This window comes from Prunus avium, chromosome 8 (genome assembly GCF_965620075.1).
Source record: "Prunus avium chromosome 8, drPruAviu1.hap1.1, whole genome shotgun sequence".
NCBI lineage: Eukaryota > Viridiplantae > Streptophyta > Magnoliopsida > Rosales > Rosaceae > Prunus > Prunus avium.
In genome coordinates, this window is record NC_142291.1 from 22,578,155 (window position 1) to 22,594,142 (window position 15,988).

Below are 15,988 nucleotides of genomic sequence, written 5' to 3' on the forward strand. Positions count from 1 at the left end.
CCATCATGGTAAAAAAAACAAACATACCACCACAGCCACCCCACCACCTCTACAATCACCACCATTAAACTCAAGACCACCACCATTAAACCACAACCACGACCACTGCCACCCCACCATATCTAATCCGATTCCGATGGCCCCACCTCACTACAAACTTCAGGTTCGTACAAAGTTAGTACTGTAAATGGAGTGGCTGGTGTATTGCATAGTTTTAGCAATTTGATTTCACTCAAAACTCACCAAATGAATCCTCCCACCATATTATGATGTTGCCCAAGTTTTGGGCCCAATCCGCGCTGAATTGGCCAAAGAAATTGGACACTAGAAATTGGAATTTAGATTTCTAAACATTATCTGACTGAAACTAAGGCCAGAATCAAATTCAAATATGTTATCGAATTAATGGACGTGGGTGGTCTATTTTTTAAAATACAATAACGCTACCCGGGCGAACTTGTTTACCAACTTTTTGTATGCGAAAGAAATTTTAGTTTTTTGAAAAAAGAGTTATGTGGTGATAAAATAAAATAAAAATGACAACCAAAGAGATACTGGTTTTTTAAAAAAATTTAGGTCGTCTTTCGTGTAATTCGGTGGATCGAACACTAAACTATTAAGGAATAATAATATTTAGCACACACTAAATAAATTAGTAATATTTACTTGTTTTGAGGTTCAGAACTACGTGCTTGAGACTAAAATTTACAATAACTTCATATTAGTTACCTTCTTTGTAATCCACATATGTACAACTTTATATGATTTTCAAGTGATTAAAAGAGGCCAATTAGGACCACCACTTATATTTACTAGATTTACTATAGCAGTTTGAGAATAGAAGGTTATTTGTTATAAAGTTTTGAATTTCATGTTGGCGCCTAATTAGTGGAAATTGTTAGGTGTTGCACTATTTCAATTAATTTTTTGTGTTGTGTTGGGTAATTTAGAATCACTTCACGTTTTGCGCGCGTACCACACTTTTATCATCACAGTATTATAACAAGAAATTCAAACCAAGCAAACTATAAGTAAGAAGGTGATGTCATTTATTATTCATTCAAACATTTAAAGAACATATTGGGAGAACGTAAGATTTTTGGTGCACATCATAAGTATATGATATATATTGTATGTATAAAGTAGCACTGATTATGGCATTTCCTTCTGTGCTTGCGGGTTTGTAAAGAAGTCTTGAGGAATGAACTTCAACATTTTATGTGGCGGACACTTACACCAACCCTCGATGCATGAGCACTTGCCGCATATAATAGATGTTTCGCACGGAGAACGAACAATTGGACCCCTTGCTTCGACTCCAAATTGCACACCTACCACAGTTAACATTTCAATTATTCCTAATAAAGCTGGTTTTTGTCTGCATTGTGAACATACTACTTTATGCATAAGTTGATGCTACAAAAATATACACTTAAAATCGAATTTATGGCTGAAAATATCGACAATTGTTTGGTCAAAGAATGTAATTTTAACGATGTATCAACGACATATCCACATTTTAAAAATAAGTGAAGCAAACCACGTTGGAGAAAAAAAAATTCCTATATGCAGTTGTATTTTTCAAAGAAGTCAGCCCTTGGGGTTAGCCTGGGTTGTTAGGGTTAACGTTAGGATTATAGTATGTCAAGGATAAATTTCACTTTCATTGTAACAAAAATAAAAATTGAGAGAAGTATTTTACCATCAAATGAAACAAGAAAGAGCACAATGAGGAAAGCTGACTTGAATGAACCTTTCTCCATATCTATTCAATTTGTTGAAAGCTAGGAATGATTATAGGTTTCTACGTGCTATAAAACTTGAATTCGGAGTGACTAGTTTTTTTAAAAGAATACAATATATATAGGCGAATTTGAAACCTATTTTCTATGATTGCACACATTTCGGTGAGGTTTGATTCAACGAATTGTAAATGCATGGATTTTGTAAACAAATCAATTTATCGAACTAAAATGGTAAATAAGTTAGCATAATAAGATTGCGATTTGATGCCGAGTATAATTAGGTGCACATTCAAGCTATATAGCTTAATTTTCTAAGTTATTAGTGCTCTCCAAACCTACGTTTATATGTGACTTATTTTCTTTAAATGCATGTGTAGAAAAGGATTAATTAAATAAATTGTGTATCCATGAAAGAAATATTTTTTTAAGAGATGAATTTGTTGGACCAGAATGGTAAATAAATTAGCAGATTAGGTTTCAAGCCAGAAGTAACCTGGCATCCTCAACGAGTACGACCTAAATTCAACGTATTTGTATTCTATTATTGGCATTGTTTGTCGGTGCAAAAGTATGACTTTTAGAAACTCCGTGACGAACGCATTGGATTCAAAGAATGTATGGATTTTCTAAACAAATCAATGTATCGAACTATAATGGTAAATAAATTGACATAATAAGATTGCGATTTGATTCCTTATATAATTAGTGGCTTAAAATTTTGAAGCAATATAACTTAATTTCTAAGTTACCAGTACTTTCGAAACCAACGATTATATGTAACTTATTTTTCACAAGTACATGTGTACATAAGTATAAATCCAATAAATTGTGTATCCATGAAAGGATTTTTTTAAAAGATTAATTTGTTGAACAAAACGGTAACTAAATTGGCATATTATGTTTCATGCCGTAAATAACTTGGCAACCTAAATGAGTACGACCTGCAATTAAAGTATATATGACTCCAAGGTCGGCGATGTTTGTTGGTACATAAGTACGAATTTTAGTAAATCTATTATGAAACCACTGTAGATGGGAATTTAGATTTCTGAACATTATCTGACTGAAACTAAGGCCATAATCAAATTCAAATATGTTATCATCGAATTAATGGACGTGGATGGTCTATTTTTAAAAATACAATAACGCTACCCGGCCGAACTTGTTTACTAACTTTTTGTATGCGAAAGAAATTTTAGTTTTTTGAAAAAAGAGTTATGTGGTGATAAAATAAAATAAAAATGACAACCAAAGAGATACTGGTTTTTTAAAAAAATTTAGGTCATCTTTCGTGTAATTCGGTGGATCGAACACTAAATTATTAAGGAATAATAATATTTAGCACACACTAAATAAATTAGTAATATTTACTTGTTTTAAGGTTCAGAACTACGTGCTTGAGACTAAAATTTACAATAACTTCATATTAGTTACCTTCTTTGTAATCCACATATGTACAACTTTATATGATTTTCAAGTGATTAAAAGAGGCCAATTAGGACCACCACTTATATTTACTAGATTTACTATAGCAGTTTGAGAATAGAAGGTTATTTGTTATAAAGTTTTGAATTTCATGTTGGCGTCTAATTAGTGGAAATTGTTAGGTGTTGCACTATTTCATTTAATTTTTTGTGTTGTGTTGGGTAATTTAGAATCACTTCACGTTTTGCGCGCGTACCACACTTTTATCGTCACAGTATTATGACAAGAAATTCAAACCAAGCAAACTATAAGTAAGAAGGTGATGTCATTTATTATTCATTCAAACATTTAAAGAACATATTGGGAGAACGTAAGATTTTTGGTGCACATCATAAGTATATGATATATATTGTATGTTTAAAGAGAGCTCAATTACAATTTTCTGGTATCTTGAAGTTCACCGAAACGTATCCCAAAGTGAGAACAAGAATCTATTTTCTAGGCAGAATTTGGGGAACTTATTGGCAGGTACACATGCCACATGGCAGCTAGTAAAAGTCAAGAAGGTTGCACAAGAAACAGAAAAATGAAGCCAAAGAGAAAAGGAAGTAAAAAATGGCTACCTAGAGGAGTTAACGGGCAATTGGAGCAGTTAGCATTTATGAGGTAGCTGAGAAAGAAGTGTACAACCCAAACCAAGGGGGAGAACGAAAATGAGAGAGAAGCACACTATAAAAGAGAAGAAAGGGCAACAAATATAAGGGGATTATTGGCATTATTCACACATTCAGATTCAGAGACACTCAACACCACCAGAAAACACACCAACACCATACACACTAATTTAAATCTGGAATTGAATTCATTATAGGACTTACTCTTTTAGAAGATGCCATGCCGCCCCTCGGACTCGAACTGAGATGATCTAGCACTGCTTCCTAAGAATTCTTGATCTCTCAAAATTCGAAAATCCAGGATTTGAATTGATGTCCTTTCATTGAGTCCTCCTAAATTGCATTGATTTATTCCTCTCTTGCGGCAGCACTTTTCTGTGGAAGCCTTGAGGAGCTCTTCAACATCAGAACTTGTTCTTCTAGGGATTCTTCTTATCCATTTCTTCTTGTCTATTATGATTAAATTGTTGTTATTTTCATTCATGATGATTATGAGTTTTCAAGTTTCAATTATGGTTCTTATTTGAATGCTTGATCACCATTAAAACGTGTGTGTTAGCTAGCTTAGTTGGAATGAATTGTACAATGGAACCATGAATAAGGAGAATAAGTATGATTCTAGATACCAATGCTTAAGTGCTTTTTGGTTGTTTTAGACTCTTTGGTGCTTAATCTATGTTAGAAACCCATGACTAGGTTAGGTTTGTGAGTTGAGAAAGGTTAAGACCAAACACCATGACTTAATCATACTTTAGAGAGAATTAGCCTTTGAACTGGAATTGAACTCGTTAACTTGAATGCTTGAGATTCAAAATTGGATTTTTATGGTGAAATTGTTTGTTGTCCTAAAACTATTTTTTAACCCAAAATCATTGCTAGTTCCCTTTCTGGTATTTTGTTTGAGCTGTGTGAAATCGACATAAGAAATGGAGAAGATGGGGACATTACTGAAAGCGTGAAATGCAAAATAGAGAAGATGAGCAAGCTGAATGAAACACACGTTCTTGTGAAAAATACACCACTTTTTGGTCAATAAGGGTAAAATTGTCCTTTCACGTACTAATTTAAAAATGTCCAACTGATTTAGTTTTTCCAAAACAAAATTTAAAACTCATTCACCAAACCCAAACCAAAAATAATCCATTATCATATCCTTAAACATCTTTATCACTAATAACCATTTTTTTCCTTTTAAAATAATCAAAATGTTTTAGTTTTACCAAATATTTTAAAAGGAAAATTAGGTATTAGACATAGATAACTTTACTTATTAGTATTTAAGACATTTGATATTTTGGTTTGGGTTTTAATACCTAGAAAAGAATTGTTATTTTGGATTAGGCCAAAGAGGAAGACCAGATTTGTTGACCCACCTTACATTAGTCATTAAAAAGACAATTATACCCTTTTCATTTAAAAACCTAACCCAAATTCGTTAGTTTCTCAGATCTCGATCTCTCTCTCTCTCTCTCTCTCTCCCCTCTGTTTCGACCGACACCGACAAAACCCCCTAGCCACTGTCACGTCGGCCACCCAGCCACCGGACCGGTCAAGTTTTGACCGGCGTCACATCCCAAGCCAGCTCCGACCTTCTTCCTACCTCTGCTGCTTCCCACACTCTGCTAGGGTTTTCAGAGTCGCCGCTTCTCTTTCCTTCTTCTTCTTCTTCTTCTTCTACTTGGTCTTCGTTTTCTTTTTTGACTCGGATTCATTACTCACTCGCTGTCTCGCCGAGTCCACTTATCAACTCGGTAAGTTTTCTTAAATCTCAATCTCTGTTTTACATAACATTTGCTGGCACTCTGATTGCAGTTTTGTCGGTCTGATCAGAAATCCTTAATCCGCGATTTGTTATTGTTTTTTGCTTAGTTTGTTCAATTTTGATCTTGGGATCAGCGAGTTATGGATTGATTCTGTAAGTGTTTGATGCGTGATCAATTTGAATTTCAAATTGTGTTTAGGAAAGTGAAGGAGTCGATAGTTTTGAATATCTGATTGTTTTTGGGTATTATTAGATAGGTAATCCGTACGCTCAGTGTGTGTGATAATTTTGATTGGTAAGTACTACTGTTGCTAGTTTCACTTCCACTAAGTTGGTAAGCGTTCTCAGACTGAATTGCAGTAAGAAATTATGTACTTAGGCTTAGTTTGGTATTGCTTAACTTAAAAAAAAAAGCAGCTTTGAAAAGAAGTTTTGGGGATTTGGGTGTTTGGTAAAACAAATCCAAGCTGCTTATTTAATAAGTTGCTGTCATTCAAAGCTGAAAAACAGAAGCAGGTGGGGAGCTGCTTCTGAAAACTGCTGCGAGGAGAAGCATGCGGAGGTTTAAATGAAATTTTCAAATTGCCCATATTGCCCTTATTTGTTTCACACAATGACATGCTATATCCTCATCATCCCGAGTTCGAACCTCCCAAGTGTCGTTCCTCTTGGATTTTCTGGATTGCTCGCCTCATCCTCTTCGTCCAACTTGCTCCTCTTCCTCAATCCGTCAAAGCTACCATCTCAACCCAAAACCCCACCAACCCACCTCCCTATTTTACAGACCTAGAATATCTTCTTCCCCTCCAACTAAAAAAAACCTCAACCTTAGCTCCACAGTTTATCATCTCTACGGCAACAAAAAATTCAACACCCAGATTACCAACCAATTATCTCCTTCAGCAAAAGAAAATCAAACCCCCAAGAGGTGGGCATGTAGAAGAAAAGACGAAGAAATTTATAAAATTTAAAAAAAAAGAGGGCGGGGGTTGCTGGGAAGGTAGAAGTAAAGAGGAAGAAATTTAAAAAAAAAACATGGGAAGGGAAGAAGTCTTGGAAGGAAGAAGAAAAGAGAAAGGAGGAGAAGAGGAAAGGTAAAAAGGTTGAGAGATGGGGGGCCTGGGAAGGAAGAGGAAAAGAGGAAGAAAAGAAAAAAACTGAAACAGGAGGAAGAAGAAAGAAAGGAAGTGAAGAGGAAGAAACAAATAAAAATGAGAAAAAAGAAAAAAGAAAGGTGTCGGCTGCTTTTGAATTTTTTTTATTTGTTAACTTAAATTGTACATTTTTTTATTTATTTTTTAAAACTTTTATCATCCTACCCTTTTTCGTCATTATACACTCTCACAGCACTTCCATATAAAAGTTTACCAAACACTTTGACACTATTTTTCAAACTCAAAGCACTTTTACAAATACATATTACCAAACACTTAGCTGCTTCATTTTACAGCTGTTTATTTTCGCAGCACAGCAGAAGCAGTTTTTTTTAAAAGCACAGCAATACCAAACTAAGCCTTAATGACTTATTAGTTTCGTTTTTATCAGTCAAGGAAACTTGGGTTTTGTGAGGATTAGTAAAGGGTGCTCTTTTTTATTTATCATTATGAGCAGTTCATTTCTTTCTTCTTCTTTTTTACATAATTGCATGTTCATTTCTTCTTGAATTTTTTCAGGTTTGTTGATGTAGTTCTGACCATACCTGGGGGAACTCTATTTCCTATGTGTGGACTCATGGGTATTGGTGAGCCAATTGGAAGATATGGTGATATGTAGGCTAGCTGGTGCATGAAGATAATTTGAATTGCTTCATTTTTATTTCCTGTTTATGTCTACTGAGAGCTTGTTGGGTCTATTCTATATGAAATAAACAACTCTTCCATGGTATAAAGCTCACTTACTATGCATTTGTCTTGATTTGGAAATGGTTGATGCCATCACTGTCATATGATATTTTGCACAAACTACATTTCAGTTTCGGAAACTGCATTGCAGTTTTGGAAACTACATTGCAGTTTTGGTAATTACAATTGGATTTTAGCTCTTTCCTTGGCCTTCAACCTCATCAATTTAAAGAGTAAAGGCTACCTAGATGAGGAATTTGAATTGTCACCCTTCCGCTTGTTCAATTTGATGGGTATGTCATATTTTCAAGACCATGTTTCTGTTTTCTAACACACTATAGCTTATGTTTGGTAGGAAGGATAGAAAATGGGTAATCATGGTAAGGGAAGGGAGGGGTACTGATGATCCTTTGTGCTATTTGGTTGAGGGAGAATTGGAGGGAGGAGACATCACATAAATTTATGATGTTGCCAAACAACATGAACTAATGAAGAAACAAGGAAATATTATCTGTCAAACCATGGGTATTCTGTTGCTTTTTTGAAAGTAAGCACCACATGAAAGAAAATAAAAAGACAACCCACGCTTATGAGAATAGTTCTGAGGAACTTGCTGCAAAACATCAAAAGATGTAAAGAAGCTCAAATGTACTAATCATACCGTCAACAAGCTAAACACATTGAAGATTGTTTTATTTAATATTAATTGCATATTTCTACTACAAAAGGCTAAATCATTTTATGTTGAAGATACTGATAATTTTTTCCTTCTCTCTACTTTTCTTTGCATGTATTGGGCAAATTCAGCAATTCCTGTTCTTTCAATGTAAGTGAATTTCATCACCCTCAGCTAGCCATTATTTATAGTTTCTCTCTCTCTCTCTCTCTCTCTCTCTCTCTCTCTCTCTCTCTCTGGCGATGCTAGACTGCAGAAAACGGAAATTGCAATGCAGAAAACGGAATGTGCAATGCAAAAAACAGAAACATGAATAACCTATTTTACATTCTAGGTGGTTTTCAGTCTGATTCCCTCTCTCCCAACATGTTTTGAATAAAAAAAAACTATTGTTTTGTTTTGTTTAACTTTAGAGCTGAGCATTTTTGCCCAGGCTCAGCATTTCAGTGTCTATTTTTGTATTGCAGTTTCTCTTGTTTTAACTTTAGAGCTGAGCATTTTTGCCCAGGATCAGCATTTCAGTGTCTATTTTTGTATTGCAGTTTCTGTTTCTGCATTGCAGTTTCTGTTTCTGCATTGCAGTTTCTGCTTCTGCATTGCAGTTTCTGCTTCTGCATTGCAGTTTCCGTTTCTGCATCGCAGTTTCCATTTTAGTACTTTCATCTTGGTTCCTCCATTTTGCTTCTATAAAATTAATTTTATATATATATATATATATATATATATATATATATAATTGATATCTACATTGTATTTTTGTTTCAGTTTCTACTTTTATTTGCAGTTTTTATGTGAATATGTGGTGAAATGATTTTTTTTTAATTTTTAAAACCGTTGATCGTTTATATAAATATTGTATAATTGAATAAATATTACAAAATCAAGTTTGGTGTAGTGGTTTGTGAGTGAGCCCTCTTCCTTTGAGGGTCAAGGTTCGAGTCCCTTTAATGACACAAAATCTTCTTTTTAAAAAAAAAAAGTGAATAAGGGGCAACGGAGTTGGTCCCATGCAGACGGTGGCAGGCCGGTGATGGGTGGTTGCTGGCTGGCGGCGCTGGAGTCCAGCGGTGGTAGGTGACCGACGGCGACAGGTGGCCGGCGGCGGCTGGTCGGAGGTGGCCAGAGGCAGGTGGTTGGCCGGCGGTGGTGGTTGGCTGGATGTGGACATGTGGCATAGTATGCTTGCCTTAGAAGGAATGGCATTGTGTGTAATTTTGATATTTTTTTAATGATATTTTTGTAAAATTGGGTACTCATTTTGGTCTTTGGCCTTATGCTAATTAGATGAAATTGTATTTCTTTCTACTAAATTAGTAAACTATATTATGGTTTTAAACTAAAGCTCCCTATTTTAAATTACTTAATTTTAATGTGAAATAATTTTTTTTAATGAAAAAAACAATCACCTTAATTTATTTTAAAAAAATCTTGAGAGAAATCACAAATATGATAATAGTTATATAACTATTTTGTTATTTCCAACTAATCATAGATTACTACATAAAAAAGTTTTCAATTGATCAGGATAGAAAAATAGTACCATCTCGTTTCACACAAGTGTTTCTTATGTATTGGTAGAACACGTACCAAAAGAAAAAGTAAAACAGAGGTGAGGACAACTGTGGTCGTGTAAGAAAATTCCCCATTTTAAAAGATGTACCTCTCTTTCTGTTTCACTTTGTATCTGTAACTCTCTCCTCCGTATCCCTAAATCCCTATCCTCCTGTGACCTGTCTGTCTACGCCGCAGATATCTACACGACGACGCAGAGCACCTGACGGCCTAAACAAAACAACCAACCAACCGACAAAGAATCCTTTCTTTCTTTGTTTCAATCGATGATGGGTGATGGCTTTATCATTAACCACAGCACGAACAGTTCCAACAAATTAGAGAGCCCAAAGAAAACAAAGAAGAAGAAGAAGCGTGGTGGTACCAAGAAGAAGATGACCACCGAGCAGACTTTGGCTTTCAAGTCTGTGAGTGAATGGGTTTTCTTGGAACAAGCTTCTTCATTGCCATCCACTGCAGTTTCTTGTGTTGTCGATGATTTTGGGGTACAGAAGAGCCTTGGAAGAGGTGGAGACAAGGTAGTGTTTGAATTGCATTCACATTCAAAATGCAGTGATGGGTTTCTTTCGCCTTCCAAGTTGGTGGAGAGGGCTCATGGAAATGGGGTGAGTTATGCTTGTATTGATTTTGGCTTTTTGGATGGTTAATGGGTTCTGGCTTTTTATTTTATATAAATATATGAATATATATATTTTTTTGTGTAGTAATTTTTTTTTATGGCTCAACATTCTAACTGGGTTTGAATGAAAAGCTCATGTGGGTGCCGGTTCTTGAGTTCCTGCAGTTCTATTTTCTATGGTGTAATTTCTTTGTTGATATTTAGATGATTTATTTTCTTCCTAAACCACTTTCTTAAAACTCTGCCCCTGTGTTAACCCAACGAGCACGCTGAAAGAACAAAATGGTGACGAGGGGTGTCTACACCTTTTGAGCATTTTAATTTTCTCATAAGTTCTGGTTTGGTCTAGGAGAGAGATTTGGTATAGGTCAAGATGCAACATCTTTGACCCATTCAGAGTGTTGTGTCTCTCTTGAAAGAGATTAGCAGATTGAGGATCCACAGTACAACAAAGGACACTTCTTACTGTGAGATTTAATTAGACTCGGGATTATATCGCCATCTCAAGCTGACCCAAAGATTATGGCTTCAAAATAAGAATGTATGATATAACGTTAAGTTCTTGCAATGTATGATATAACGTTAAGTTCTTGCAAACCTTTGAATGAAGATGATTTTTTAGATAAGTCAATTTTCATTTGTCAGATTCGTAGATTGGAAAATTCATGGCTGTTGGCCCAGCCATTAAAAGCTAATTATTATTGATTGACGAATTCATTCTGGTAGCTTTTATAAGGGCTATCATAGGTATAGATGGTAATTATTTGAAGGCAAGGAGGCTCTGCCTTTAGATGATAAATTTTCTGAAGAATGGGTTCGAGGACTGCTTCCATTGGTTTGCATGCGTGTTTGGGAGGGAAGAGGGCAAGAGGCCAAGTAAAAACTGTCTAAGTTAAATTGAGGATATTTTAGTTGTAAATGTTCGTGAACCACCAAGAGACTCCATTATGTATGTAGGATATAATATGATATTGGTAAACTTTAAACATTCATGCGTCTTGGCAGGGTAAATTATAAATCCGTACTTGTTTAGTCAATTGTTTATGCTTTTAGTGAGCAGATACATGCAAATGAAAGATGATGGAAAGTACATTGTATCTAGTTAATCATCAGGTATTTTGAGAATTTAGACTGTTCTGGATGTGCCTATACCATTGTTATTGATGGGTTAACCATCTAGTTGCTATATTCGTAGGACAGAATAATTTGTTTTCACCTTACTCACTGAAAGAAGGGTGTTTATTTGGAATTTAAGAAGAAAAAGGGGATGCAAAAACAGAAAACAGAATGAGCTTTGTGGAGCACTGTAGTAGTAAATATGACCTGGTTTCGCATTGGGTTGAGGTCAGCTACTACTATTTCCAGCATGAGGGGAGTGTTGATAATATTGCTGTTTACAGCATGTTAGATTGGCATGTCTCTGTCATTGTCTCAGTTCCAGTCTTGCTCAGATCTCGTTAAGTTTTTGCTATAGCTGTTAAGTTTGTCTTTTATTCTACTTGCAGCAAGCTGGGAGTTGTTGATATCTACTCTCCAGCTTCAGGGGGAGCCTCATTGATGAAGGCGATAAAAAGCCTTATGTTAGAATGATTTAGCTAATTTAGTTTGCTGATTTGGTTAGCTAATGCAGGGCTACTGATTGACCTAATTTAGTTTATTTGGTTGGGCTTTTTTGGATGGTTTCAAGGGATTATTCTAGGTAATTTTTGACTTTTTATGTAGGGTGTTATGTAAGGCTATGTATATTACTCAATTAAATCCATGAAACATTTGGTACTCTTCAGCCTTTTCTTAATTTTCTCCTCAACAGCTTTTCTTGTGGGTGTAACCGATGTTTGTGATAGCCTCACAGTTTTGTATTAGAAGTTATTTGTCCAGAAAAACTAATGTGCTTATATTTTGAATACTTAAAATTCATACTGTGATGTAGTGAGGTTTAATTAGTATATGTGGTCATAACAGGTGAAAGTTCTTGCTCTGACAGATCATGACACGATGTCTGGCATACCAGAGGCCCTGGAAGCAGCTCGGAGATTTCGCATAAAGATAATTCCAGGTGTTGAAATCAGCACAAAATTCTACCCAAGGTAATTTTCGAAAGCTATGCTTTCTGGAAGCCCTTAAATTGTGGACACTTTTTTTTAAGGTTGATTACTCGTGTTCCCCCTAATACTCCGTATTGTCTTATATTACTCATAGCACTTATTTGGAGATTTATGATCAGAGAATGCCTTTGTGTTTTCTTTCCTTCTAAACCCGAAGAATCATGTCATGTAATACCTTTTTTTGTATAAAATATGCACGAACTTCACAAAGAAATCAGTTGCCAGAGTGTTGAAAATAATCAGCCTTTGGGGAAGCTCTATTTGAACCCAAATTTTTCTTCAGTTTACCCTGCTTAATAACTACACCACCCAACTTCTATTAAATAAATCAAAAAATTGTAAGTACACCCAACCCACACCCCAAAACAAGCCCCACTATCACCCAAACTGACTTACCTATCTAATTTGGAAGTAAAGCCATTTGACGAACCACACCCACACCTACCCACTTAATTTTGGACATGAAAAAGCTGCACTGTACCTATGTCCCCTACGCCACTGAAAACAGCAAGAAACTTTCTTCACTAATGTTTGGTTTTGCTAACATTTCAGAAATGCAACTGATTTTGGACTGAAATATCTGGGTATAAGTGTGCTGTTCAATGCTGGTTTGGTGTTTTATTTGAGAATTTGAATTTGATTTATTTTGCACTGTCTGCGATTTGGTGTGTCAAATCTCCATGAGTAGATTCAGTAGCACGCCATCAAAATGCACATGGGAGGGTTTTGTGGGGGAAGACCAAGCGGACTGAAAAAAAATATTTTTGTTTTCTGGCACCACATTTCTGAACCTTAAAACAGGATGTTCGGGACCACACTGCCGAATGTTACGTTATGCCAGTCCTGGTGTCCCGACAAAGCCTTTATTCCAGTTATATGAAAGATGAAAAATTTGTAGTTAAACTTGGAAAAGTCATATTTTAAGACCCACAAACCACGATTGGGTGTCCATAGCCACTGACAGTAACTGTTTTGTTTACACCAATGTATGATGGAGTTAGCATAGGGAATGAATAAAGTAGTCTTTATGGTTTTTGGTGGGAGGAGATGAGTGCTGGATGTGCTCAGTTTTTCTGTAAAGATAGCATTTTCAAGTCTTTTTTTTTCTTTCAAACCAGCCAAGTTATTTAATTGTCATTTTACTCTAGCGTAAATGTGTAAGTTTATTTTTCTTTAAAAGGGTGAGTTTACTTATGAAATTATTCGTTATATTATTGGCAACCTCAAATTTAATAGCAAATAATCAGCATATTTAACGACACAAGAGGAAATATCCCCTTTCCTTAGTTTTCAACACCTCTGATGCTTTGCACAATGGTTTTAGAGGAGAGTCTGAACCAGAGGAACCAGTACACATCCTTGCATATTACAGCAGCTGTGGGCCAACAAGTTTTGAAGATCTGGAAAAGTTCTTGTCTAATATAAGGGATGGTCGTTATCTTCGTGCAAAAACTATGGTCTCCAAACTGAACATGCTCAAGTTGCCTGTTAAATGGGAGCATGTCTCAAGGATTGCAGGCAAGGGAGTCGCTCCTGGGAGACTGCATGTGGCCCGTGCGCTGGTTGAAGCAGGTTATGTGGAAAACCTGAAACAAGCTTTTTCCCGCTATCTTTTTGATGGTGGACCTGCATACTCAACGTAATATTTTGAGCTTACTGTTTTATCTTTTCTGAATACTGTTGATGCATAGATATGACAAAGAAACCATTGTTAAGAATTATTTATGTTGTATGGGTTCAGGGGAAGCGAACCTCTGGCAGAAGAAGCAATACAAATGATTTGTGATACAGGAGGTGTGGCTGTGCTAGCTCATCCTTGGTCATTGAAAAATCCGGTGACCATCGTAAGAAGGTTGAAAGAAGCTGGTCTTCACGGGATTGAAGTTTACAGAAGTGATGGAAAACTGGCTGGTATGCAATCTGAGATGCAACGTTTTGCTGCTTTATGTATAATTTGTAGTTTACACTGTGAAATCAATGATACAGAATGCATTTGACTTGTACATCTTCGTCTTTAAAATTATAATTGATGTCTGTGTTTTTCTGGAATACATTTACTACTCATGGATCTCTCTCCAAGAATATAAATTGATTGAGGGGGTTGATTACAACTTGGTTTTATTTCATGTACAATGTTACGAGAAATATCTTGGAAGAAAAGGAAATTCTCTTATAAGATAGATATATGAGAATGTCGTATCTTTCCAGACTTAAAATGCTCCCAACTCACCATTTTATATATACATCCGGGCCATAGGATCTAGGTGTCAGTTTATTGTTTGTCGTCAAAAAGTGTGCATGTCAGATACCATTCAATGAGTTTCTATTGCACAATGGTTTCAGTAAGACTCGATCTTTTCCATTTTGTAATGCAATATACTTGGTGAGTTTCTGGATGGAACAGTTCTCAACTGTCAAGCATGAACACGTAGATCATGTGCCTGTTGGGTTCACTATATAAATGTGATAATTGACTTTCTTGTGGTATGAGTACTAGCAATACTGGTTTTCTTCTGGTATTTACCTTGGAAAAAAAAGTGAAGTTAGTTTTTTTCTTATGTCCTTTTTTTATTTGAGTTTTTTTCTCATTCAGTACTCATATCTCTATCTGCTGATTTTTTCAACAGTGTACAGTGATCTAGCTGACACTTATGATCTTCTGAAGCTTGGAGGGTCAGATTATCATGGGAGAGGTGGGCATGGTGAGTCTGAGCTGGGTAGTGTGAACCTTCCAGTGCTGGTTTTGCGTGACTTTCTTAAAGTAGCTCGACCAATTTGGTGTCGTTCCATTAGGCACGTTTTAGAAAATTATGCCGAGGAGCCTTCAGATTTTAATCTAGCAAAGATTACAAGGTTTGGGAAGGGAGTTTCCCCCTTAAGCTGCGGCAAGGATTTGATTGATCACTGCTTGTCTTTGTGGTTGACAAATGAAGAGAGGCAAAATGCAGTTTTCGAGGCCGTCAGATTGAAGCTTTCCCATGTTTCAATTAATCAGGGAGGAATCCAGGTTCCTATAGAGAGTAAATAATCCCTATCTAATTCATATATTTTCCTGTACCAATCTTTCATGGAGGTGGTGATATCTAATTTATTCTTCTAACTATTTTTAATATTTTTAATCGCATTTTTGCATTTGCCGTGAGATATTAAAATCTTACGAGTGGAAGACTGAGCAGTTGTCAGAAATCCCAGAGAAGGATGACAATAGCTTGTCTTTGATTTTTCTACACCTGCTGTAAGATCAGATTTTTGATAGAATGTCCATTATCTTTAAAGGGGATTTTCTTTCTATCATTTAGCAACTGGGGCATAGATTTTAGTTTTTCATCCCGTTATCCATAAATGTTGGGCAAATGCGCTCTTTTGACTCTGGTTTACACCCACAGTTCTTAAATTATTATTATTTTTGTCTTCGAAGCAGTAAGATCAATTAGCTATCTGCTAACCATGGAAAAATGCATAAGCGAATACAATGTTTTAGATAGGAACACTAAAATATTTATGATGGTGATAATCAAATGGCTAATGTATTTTTCATTAATTCATGCATTTGCATGGATTGTGAGAAG

At 35.7% G+C, this 15,988-nt stretch overlaps 1 protein-coding gene across 1 annotated transcript; it reads left to right on the plus strand.

Moving 5' to 3' along the window:
- Positions 1-9,758: 9,758 nt before the first annotated feature.
- LOC110766831 (Polymerase/histidinol phosphatase-like protein) lies at positions 9,759-15,717 on the plus strand. The gene is made up of 5 exons (XM_021970226.2): positions 9,759-10,300; positions 12,277-12,401; positions 13,744-14,058; positions 14,161-14,330; positions 15,047-15,717. Exons 1-5 carry the CDS (start codon positions 9,962-9,964, stop codon positions 15,445-15,447), a joined length of 1,350 nt encoding a protein of 449 aa, XP_021825918.1. The 5' UTR covers positions 9,759-9,961; the 3' UTR covers positions 15,448-15,717.
- The last annotated feature ends 271 nt before the right edge of the window (positions 15,718-15,988 follow it).

Coding starts and splice junctions, on each gene's coding strand:
- LOC110766831 (XM_021970226.2), top strand. CDS start 9,962: ATGATGGGTGATGGCTTTATCATTAACCACAGCACGAACAGTTCCAAC. Junction 10,301..12,276: donor AGAGGGCTCATGGAAATGGG/GTGAGTTATGCT, acceptor TGGTCATAACAG/GTGAAAGTTCTTGCTCTGAC. Junction 14,059..14,160: donor GGTGGACCTGCATACTCAAC/GTAATATTTTGA, acceptor GTATGGGTTCAG/GGGAAGCGAACCTCTGGCAG.